The 9,661-nt window shown below is 33.5% G+C and overlaps 1 protein-coding gene across 3 annotated transcripts in view; it reads right to left on the bottom strand.

Annotated features, from left to right (window-relative positions):
* Positions 1–7,857, bottom strand: part of TNNI3K (TNNI3 interacting kinase) — a 283,998-nt gene extending 276,141 nt beyond the window's left edge. For 2 of the 3 annotated variants that reach the window (XM_072754868.1, XM_072754870.1), the window contains exons 1-2: positions 7,675–7,814; positions 6,998–7,106 (exon numbers count right to left, since the gene is read on the bottom strand). In XM_072754868.1, coding sequence (XP_072610969.1) covers positions 6,998–7,106; positions 7,675–7,714 — 149 coding nt within the window. In that variant the 5' untranslated portion in view covers positions 7,715–7,814. Of the gene's footprint in view, positions 1–6,997; positions 7,107–7,674 lie in introns of all 3 variants that reach the window. The other variant, XM_026018089.2, reaches the window with a different exon arrangement.
* Between the last annotated feature and the right edge of the window lie 1,804 nt (positions 7,858–9,661).

Genomic DNA, 9,661 nt, shown 5'->3' on the forward strand with positions numbered 1-9,661 from the left:
GTCTTCTTTGGAAAAATGTCTGTTCATGTCTTCTGCCAATTTCCTGACTAGATTTTTTACTTTTTGGGTATTGAGTTTGAAAGTTCTTTACAGATTTTAGATACTAGTCTTCTATCCAATATGTCATTTGCAAATGTCTTCTCCCATTCCGTAGGTTGCCTTTTAGTTTTGTTGATTGTTTCCTTTGCTGTGCAGAAGCTTTTTTATCTTGATGAAGTCCCAATAGTTCATTTTTGCTTTTGTTTCCCTTGCCTTCACAGATGTGTCTAGAAGAAGTTCTTGTGGCCGAGGTCAAAGAGGTTGCTGCCCATGTTTTCCTCTAGGATTTTGATGGATTCTTGCCTTACCTTTAAGTCTTTTCGTCCATTTTGAATTTATCTTTGTGTATAGTGTAAGAGGTTGGTCCAGTTTCATTCTTCTGCATGTGGCTCTCGAGTTTTTTGAAACACCACTTACTGAAGAGACTGTCCTTTTTCCAGTAGATATTCTTTCCTGCTTTGTCAAAGATGAGTTGACCATAGAGTTGAAGGTCCATTTCTGGGTTCTCTCTTCTGTTCTATTGATCACTATGCCTGTTTTTGTGCCAGTATCATGCTGTCTTGATGATTATAACTGTGTCATACATCTGAAGTCCAGAATTGTGATGCTTACAGCTTTGATTATCTTTTTCAACATTACTTTGGTTATTTGGAGTCTTTTCTGGTTCCATATAAATTTTAGAAATGTTTGTTCTAGCTCTGTGAAAAATGCTGGTGTTATTTTGATAGGGATTGAACTGAATATGTAGATTGCTTTGGGTAGTATAGACATTTTAAGAAAGTTAGTTTTTCCAATCCATGAGAATGGAATGTTTTGCCATGTTTTCATGGAAAGTTCTCAGAGAACTGATCTTTTACCTTCTTGATCATGTTTATTCTCAGATATCTTATGGTTTTTTGTGCAATTATAAATGAGACCGATTCTTTGATTTCTCTTTCTGCTGCTTCATTGTTGGTGTATAGCAATGCAACAGACTTCTGTGTGTTGATTTTATATCCTACAACTTTGCTGAATGCCTGTAGTAGTTCTAGTAGTTTTTGATGGAGTCTTTCAGGTTTTCCACATAGAGTATCATGTTGCCTGTGAAGAGTGAAAGTTTGACTTCTTTGCTAATTTGGATACCTTTCATTTATTTTTTGTTGTCTGATGGCTGAGGTAAGGACTTCCAGTCCTATGTTGAACAACGGTGGAATGGGCATACCTGTTGTTTTCCTGACTTTAGGGGAAATGCTCTCAGTTCTTCCCCATTGAGGATGATATAAGCAGTTGGTCTTTCATTTATGGCCTTTATGATGTTGAGGTATGTTCCCTCTATCCTTATTTTCTTGGGGTTTTTTATCAAGAAAGGATGTGGTATTTTTGTCAATGCTTTTTCTGCATCTATGAGATCATATGGTTCTTACCCTTTATTTTACTAATGTACCTTTTCACATTGATTGATTTATGGATGTTGAACCACCCTCACAGCCCAGGAAAATTCCACTTGGTCATGATGAATAATCCTTTTAATGTACTATTGGGTCTAATTAGCAGTATCTTGTTGAGAAGTTTTGCAACTATGTTCATTAGGGATATTGTTCTATAATTCTCCTTGTTAGTAGAGTCTTTTTCTGATTTTGGAATCAAGGTAATGTCGACCTCATAGAATGAATTTGGAAGTTTTATTTCCATTTCTATTCTGTGGAACAGTTTCAGAAGAATAGGTATTAGTTCTTCTTTAAATGTCTAGAATTCCTCTGGGAAGGCATCTGGCCCTGGACTCTTGTTTTTTGGAAGATGTTTTATTATCGATTCTACTTCTTTGGTGGTTGTGGGTCTGGTCAGATTTTTCTATTTCTTCCTGTTTCTGTTTTGGTAGTATATGTGTTTCTAGGAATTTATCAATTTCTTCCAGATTGCCTAATTTGTTTGCATATAGTTTTCTCTTATAATTATTTGTATTTCTTCAGTGTTGATTGTGATCTCTTCTCTTTCATTAATGATTTTCATTATTTGGTTCCTTTCTCTTTTCTTTTGGTAAGCCTGGGTAGGGATTGTCAATCTTGTTAATTCTTTCAATGAACCAGTTCCTAGATTCGTTGATCTGTTCTACTGTTTATGTGATTTCTGTATAATTGATTTCAGCCCTAATCTTTATTATTTCCTTTCTCCTGATGGATTTAGTCTTCATTTGTTCTTTTTTCCGCTCCTTTATTTGTACAGTTAGATTTTGTATTTGAGAATTTTCTTGATTCTTGAGGAAGGCCTGTTACTGCTATGTACTTCCTTCTTAGCACTGCCTTTTCTGCAACCCAAAGATTTCAAACTGATGCTTTTATTTTCATTTGCTTCCATGTATTTTTAAACTTCTTCTTTAATTTCCTGGTTGACCGATTCATTCTTTAGTACGACATTCTTTAACCTCCATGTATTTGTGGTCCTTCTAAATTTCTTATGGTTGACTTTGTTTCATAGCATTGTAGTCTGAAAATATGCATGGTATGATCTCAACCTTTTTGTACTGGTTGAGTCCTGATTTGTGACCCAGGATGTGATTAATCCTGGGAAATGTTCCATGTTCACTAATTTGACTAGCTTCATTTTCTTTAGGTATAAAATGGCAAGTGCAATGAATGCCTACCCCAGAGGTTGTTAACATAAACAATGATGATTAGTTTTTACTAACATCTTTTGTGTGTGTTTACCATGTGCCAATCACTGTGCTAAAGCACTTTATGCATATACAGTTGGGATTGTATAAGCTAATGTGTATTAAAATACCTAGTAGTATGTTGTATATGGTAGACACTAAGTTGTTAGTTTTCCTTTCAAGTGCTATATAAATAAATATTACAAATAAACACAAATATAAATAAAGCTAAATAAGACAAAGAAGCTGCCTTTAGTGAACACATATACTAGTGGTTAAACAGACCTGTAAATGGATTAAATAACACCACATAGTAAGAGCTATTATACTGATAAACAAAGATTAGGGAAAGCACAAAGGAGGAAATACAGACAATGACATTCCAATGTACCACTTCTGGTTCTCCTTCTTCCACTTTCTTTTTTTCTTCATCTCTTCCTATCTTTCATCTGTTTCAACACATATCCAAAATTATGAGTGAATGCAACTTTATTGTGGAAGATGAGAGAATACTCCATTTCCATCCTTCTTCTTTACCTATCAAGCTTTCATCCCAAAGCTGCTATAAATTGGCCTAGAAAACAATGGTTTAGTTCTTCTTATCATTTTAAAATTTATTACTATCTTGCTGTATACTATATTTGGGTGAAGCCTATACTGGGAGATAATCTGTGTGAGCCAACAGAAGTCTACGTGCACAATGGTGTGAAAGTATCTTTTAATGAATGGAATTAGAATCTACCTTGAATCCCATAAAGAAATTTATTGGCAAGTAAACACAAATAAAAACTCCAAATATCTGCTAAATCCATGTTTATACCAGTGATCCTCCACCTGTGACTCTGGTGTCAAATGCTTCTTTTTGGACATCTTATATCATTTTCCTCTTGTCTACATGTTTAGAGAAAGCCTGGTGTCATGAGGCATAACACAGTTGTTTATCACAGAAGTATTCCTTGCATTATATAAGGCATGGGTAAAGATGAGAGAGAAAAAGATTCTAACATTTATTTAGCATCCAAAATGTTCTAGATTCTCAAATGTGATCTCATACAACATTATGTTTAATATTCCCAAATGCCTTAAAATTTTGATGAGTCAATGAGTAAGACAATTTATATTCTCAGCACCCCATTCTTTTCTTTCCTTGTCATCCATCATTTTATTCTAGAGAAAAGAAAAACCCTCAGACCTTTGCCCTAGGCATGACTGACTTTCTTTCCCAATGATGCAATCTGTCTTGATGGAATGAGACAGAGTACTCTATTTATGTTTGTTTGTTTGCTTACCTCCTTGAATCTCTGTAGGCCATACTAGTTGCCTGCTTTCTATTCTCATGTTCCTCATCCCTTCACCAATATCACCTGAGGCAGAGTTTTCAGTGCAACTTGAATATCTTTCTAGAAGTAGTTTTTAAACTTTAACAGAAGTATCATTTTAGCATGCAAAAGTATTACCTGAGGAGCTTGTTATAAATTCAGGTTCTGGAAGTCATCTCCAGAGATTGTGATTCATTTGATATGGGCTGGAATCATAGAATCTAAAATTTTAGCAAGCACTGCTGGTTACTCTCTTGTGGAAGGTTCCTAGCCCTTGGAGAAACATGAGTCTAGGCTAGCGGTAATCCTCTCCGCAGCTTCATTATTATCGCTTTTGGCTAATGGGACATTTCTGTCACTTCCTTAACAGCTTCAATGCCAGGCTATCAGTCTTCTTCCCCATAAAATGCCCTACTATTATTCTTAGGGAATTTGACATCCATTTTGATGAGCCTTCTAGTACTGTAGCCAAATCCCTTTTGATCACAATCTTTAAAAGATATATTTCAGATTTTGGCATCATCCTGAATTGTTCTAACATTTTACATTTTTACTTTTGAAAACATCCTGTTTATATTAAAACATTTAATCCTAGCTTTCTTGCTTCCTAATTTTTAATAAACTATTTGTTATTTCCAGTAGGTAACAGTCTTCAGTCTTTCTAACTGCCCTTATTTATCCAATCACGATAATAGAAATTTTCAATTATTCCATGCCTACTGTGTGTTAGGCCTTCTAGTCAGCATTTAATTGACATCATTTTGCAAACATCCCATGAGGTTGTTATTATTAATTTCATCTTACAGATGCAAACAAGGCTCGGAGAGATTAAATCATATATCCAAGGATACATAGTTTGTAAATAAAAGAAACTGGGTTTAAAACTATGCTTGTATCACTGTAAACCGTTATACTGACTGGTATTACTTTCTTACTCACTTAGATAAAATGATCAAGACATTAGTTTTTCTTGGCTCCTCCAGACTTTCCATGGTACTCATCCATTCTTGCCTATATATCTTTACTTAAGTATGCCTTTTATGTGGAATGCTTTTTAAAATTGATGAATAAATCAAGCCATCCAAATCTTTTTTTTTAACTATTTTATTTTTCTTTCCATTTCTCACTTGTAGACTGTCCTCTGTGAGATATTTATATATGTCTTTCCCCTAAACTGGATTATGAACTTCTGGAACAGGAACAGTGTGTAGGAAGTATAGGAAGACTTCTCTCTATGGAGTCAGGCTGACCTTGCCATAAATCAGAGTTCCAGCACTTACTGATCATATGATCTTGATAAGATACAATGTCTTTAGTCCTTAATTTATCATCCGTCAGGATTCATATTTACCAGACAGAGTCATGGTGAAAATTACCCAATGTCTTATATATGACGAGTCTGGAATAACAACTTGAATATAGTTGGCACAATACATTCTGAACTATAGTCTCCCTGACACTATTTCTTGCTTCTCATCCCAATATTAATTAGTAAAAAAGAGGTCAGATTTATTCAGATATTGGAAATGTAGGAAAAGTCAGCTATAGCAAGACCTATAAAAACAACGGTCTGTTGTTGAGGGAGTATGAGAAAAAACTTACATCTCAACCCCATTGTTAAGCTTAATCCTTAAAAGGGATATGTCTATTTAAATTAGCCTTGACATACTTGCACAGTATGTCTTAAATTAAAAAAATAAATTAATAGATGAAGTTTTGAATTCATGAAGTTGAAGAAAATCTCTTCAGTTTAACCACATTTTATTCAGCATATTTATCTGAGTCAATTAGAGTTAGAGAACTTATGATTAAGTTCTACATTTTTATCTCTTTTACAGCAAAATAAATATGTATGTATAAATCTATTATACCAATGCCAGTCAAATCTCTACTGGAGTTTGAGATGTTTTTCCCGTAACTGCTCATGTTTAAGTACTTGCCAAAGTCAGCCCGGGGTATCTCATCACTAGTATCAATGCTGATTTATCATTTTGGGCCAAATTAACACAGGGAATTAACTATTTCCCAAATTATAAATTAACCACTTGAAAAAGCCTTAGTAACCCACTGACAATTTCATGTAAACTGTATTATACATGAATAACTTTAATTGCCAGTTACATGAACTTTGCATATTTACTGTAGCTGAAATTTCTCATGGAAAATATGCCATTTGGCCACTGCTTCACACTTGTTTTCCAAGTAAAATAGAGGGAGTTCTTTGTCATGACTACATTAGATGAATAACTCAGGTAAAAGTCAACATAGCTAGGTGGCCTACATGGAACTTCTCCTTGGCCAAGCAGCTAACTTAAGCCGACCCTCTAAAATGCAACTAGTTTCTCAATGCCAGATTCCATTTCACCAGAACACTGCTTGTATATATAAGGGTCCTGCCCCTCTTTTCTGAACATTTTGTGTCTTCCAAGGTTGTGACACTATGCTAGATTATTTTTCTCTCGATATCATGAACAAAACCCACAGAAAGCTTGAAGCCAGTATTACACATTGTTATATGATTGTTCAGGGGCAGAATGATAGTCAGTTCCATTAATGGGCAGCCTTTAAATGTGGAGAGACCAGAAGGTTTGTTAAAATTGGACTTACCCTAGTAGTTCAAAAAGAACAACATGGCCAATATTCTATCACCATTTGGGAAGAGAAGCCTTGCTTTTTGTTGCTGGTGTGGCTTACAAGAAAGACCTAATTCCAGGGAAGATTATTCAGACCAGCAACAGCTTGTATTCAAAAGTCAGCCCTTATTTGATTCTCTCTTTTTTTTTTTTTAAACTTTAGCAATGGGAGCATGCAAATCATTTTTTAAGGAGATAAAATATTTGCATTTTATGGGCTATATGAATGGTCAAGAAGGGTTAACCTTATATTTTAGGACTTAACATGCCTAGCAATATCTGAGGTTATATGGGTTGCATTTTTAAATATAGATGTATTTAAAAACAAGATAATTAATAAAGATATTTATACCAAAAAATAATACTGAGAACTTTACCTAAATATGTGCCTTAGTTCTGCAAGTTCTTTTTCTTCAATCTGCAGGTCATCTTCTAATCTTTCTGTTATAATAACATAAGATTCACTGACTTTCTTCTTCCATTCATCTAGGAAAGAAAAACAAATGGGACAGAGTCATAGCTGTGTTTTACAAATATAGACACAGATCATAACATACAAGTAATTAAAACTCAGTCTCTTATTCTAAATTCTACAATATTTAAATTACTGATTGTGAGCTTAAAATGCAGATGCTTATAACTAAAATGCAATCATATTGAATTGTAGTAATTAAGAACCCATTTGATATTGAATAATATATTTACACAGAATATTTTTTACTTATTTCATTTGATTTTATTGCATTTTAATTATAGCAATCTCTAGATTCTAGACAAAAGTTTTTAGGTTTCAAATACTGGATATTTAAGATATAATTCTAAAATTTCTATCTTCATCAGTATTCCTAGGAACATTATACCTAACAACTAATATGCTTTTGTAAGAAATTTTCTATTTTCTCTAAAAATCCTTCAGAGAAAAATAATTTAAGTTCAGATAATCTTCTCAACAGTCATATCCTCCATGTAGAAATTAACAGACAGTCCAATGAAATGTTAATTATCTGTAACTACTATTCAACCATGCTACATTTACGGATATAATAATAATTACCAGTACAAGTTTGGGTTGGTCTAGATTTATAATTTCCCATTTGTTAGAAGTTTCTTCTTTTTCCGAGTGCAGTTCCTCAGGTTACAAGATTCCATGTTCAAGTGCAATGACAGTCCAGTTGAAAATACTTTGATAGTCTGGCTAAAAATAAGCCAACTGTCAAATGGAATGTCATGCAACAATGACGAAGAACAAAATGGTTTGTGCTTTCAAGGGTGAAACCATAAAGGGAACTAATCAGTTTGTTTAAAACAGTTGTATCCAAAATAAATAGTAAATGTTTCAATAGGATTATTTACCTTTATCAATTGATTTTCTCTATCCACGTATAACTCCATGGGCCATTTTTTAATAGGTAAATCTGGAAAATTGTTTAGTTACATCTGAGGTTCACAAACAGCTATTAAAAACTCTAAAGCTTTCTAATTATTTTTCCCTGAGTTAAAGTTATGCCAGTTGGAAAAGAGTGACTGATGATAGAATTCATCTCTCTATATAAATAACGGGAACCCACATTCTATGACATGCTGTAATAGAAATAAACATAGGTTTTGTCTATATTGGACGTATGAAACTATAAAAAGAAATTCTCAACATAGACCATGATTAAATTTTACCATGTGTTGATTATGTTGACCATAAAAACCATAGATAAAAATCTAAGACACTGAGCTTTATAAACAGCAATTCATAAAATAATGCAAGAACAAGACTATGAATAATGAGATTGAATGTTTCCTGTGTGATAGATACTAGTCAGAGTGCTTTATATACATTTTGTCATTGATACCTCATATCTTGCAGAATTCTGCAGGGTATACATTATTCCCATATTATGTATAAGAAAATCTAGATTTGCTAGTAGGTAGAGGAGTCTGGAATCAATTCTGTGTCTATATGTTTCTGAAGTTCAAACTAGATATTCCTATTGTTAAGTCTCCCATAATTCCTCTTTCATTCACCTTCCATTTACTTCATGGGAGATATTTCTCTTGGCTTCTGCATATTTCTATTTATATAAATTAACTCAAGATAGGATGTAGAATAATTGGAGAACATAGAGTATCTGATTTTTAACTATGTATTTCTTTTTTGTACCTAGAAGGTACAGATTTCAATCTTGAAATTCACCTTCCAGAGGATATCGTTTTAATGTAATAGGTATGAATTTCACATTTATTATAGTTGAATGTTCAACCAATTTTGTCTTTTTGAAGTAAATGCTAAGGCAGATTTAGGACTCCCCACACCATTTTCTCAGCAAAGGTAATCTCAGCTGCAGAGGGAGGATTTCCATACTGATCAGATATAGCTAGAGAAGTAGATAAACTGACTTTCTGGACATCTCTGTCCTCCCCTAGATTAAACTCTTCTTCTCTCTCCTCATCAGTATATGCTATGTGGCTTTTGTTGTCTGCTATTCTGTGGGTGTCTCTGGTTACTTGGTTCATGCATTTTGCATTTTCCTTGTTTGAAGGCCAGACATCACCAGCTGCACCTGCTTTCTCTTAGCACTTATAAGACCCCCCATCTCCTTCCCCCCACAAAAAAGATAGGATAGCAGCATAAAAATTCAGGAAATGGTGATCTCAATTGCTAAAATATTAAATGTTATTGAACTGGACTTTGGTTAATATTATCATATCAATTTTTTGGTTCATCAATGGTAATGAAATACCACAATAACTTAAGATGCTAATAATAGAGGAAATGGGGGGGGGGATAAAGAGTCTATGAGAACTGTCTATACTTTCTGCTCAATTTTTCTGTCAATGTAAAACTTTTAACAGGAAAGTCTATTAATTTTTAAAAATTAAGGAAAAACATAAAATAAATAAGACCAAACATAGTAATTCCTTAACAAGACCATTTGAACTTTCAAGGAATATTTATAACATAGGGAAAAGCCCTCTCTAAGGAATATATAACTCATAGTAAGTATTTTTTTTCTTTCACATTTTTTTTCATTCAAAATGTCGGTAGATTT

The sequence above is a fragment of the Vulpes vulpes genome, chromosome 3, assembly GCF_048418805.1.
Source record: "Vulpes vulpes isolate BD-2025 chromosome 3, VulVul3, whole genome shotgun sequence".
NCBI classification, from domain to species: Eukaryota; Metazoa; Chordata; class Mammalia; order Carnivora; family Canidae; genus Vulpes; species Vulpes vulpes.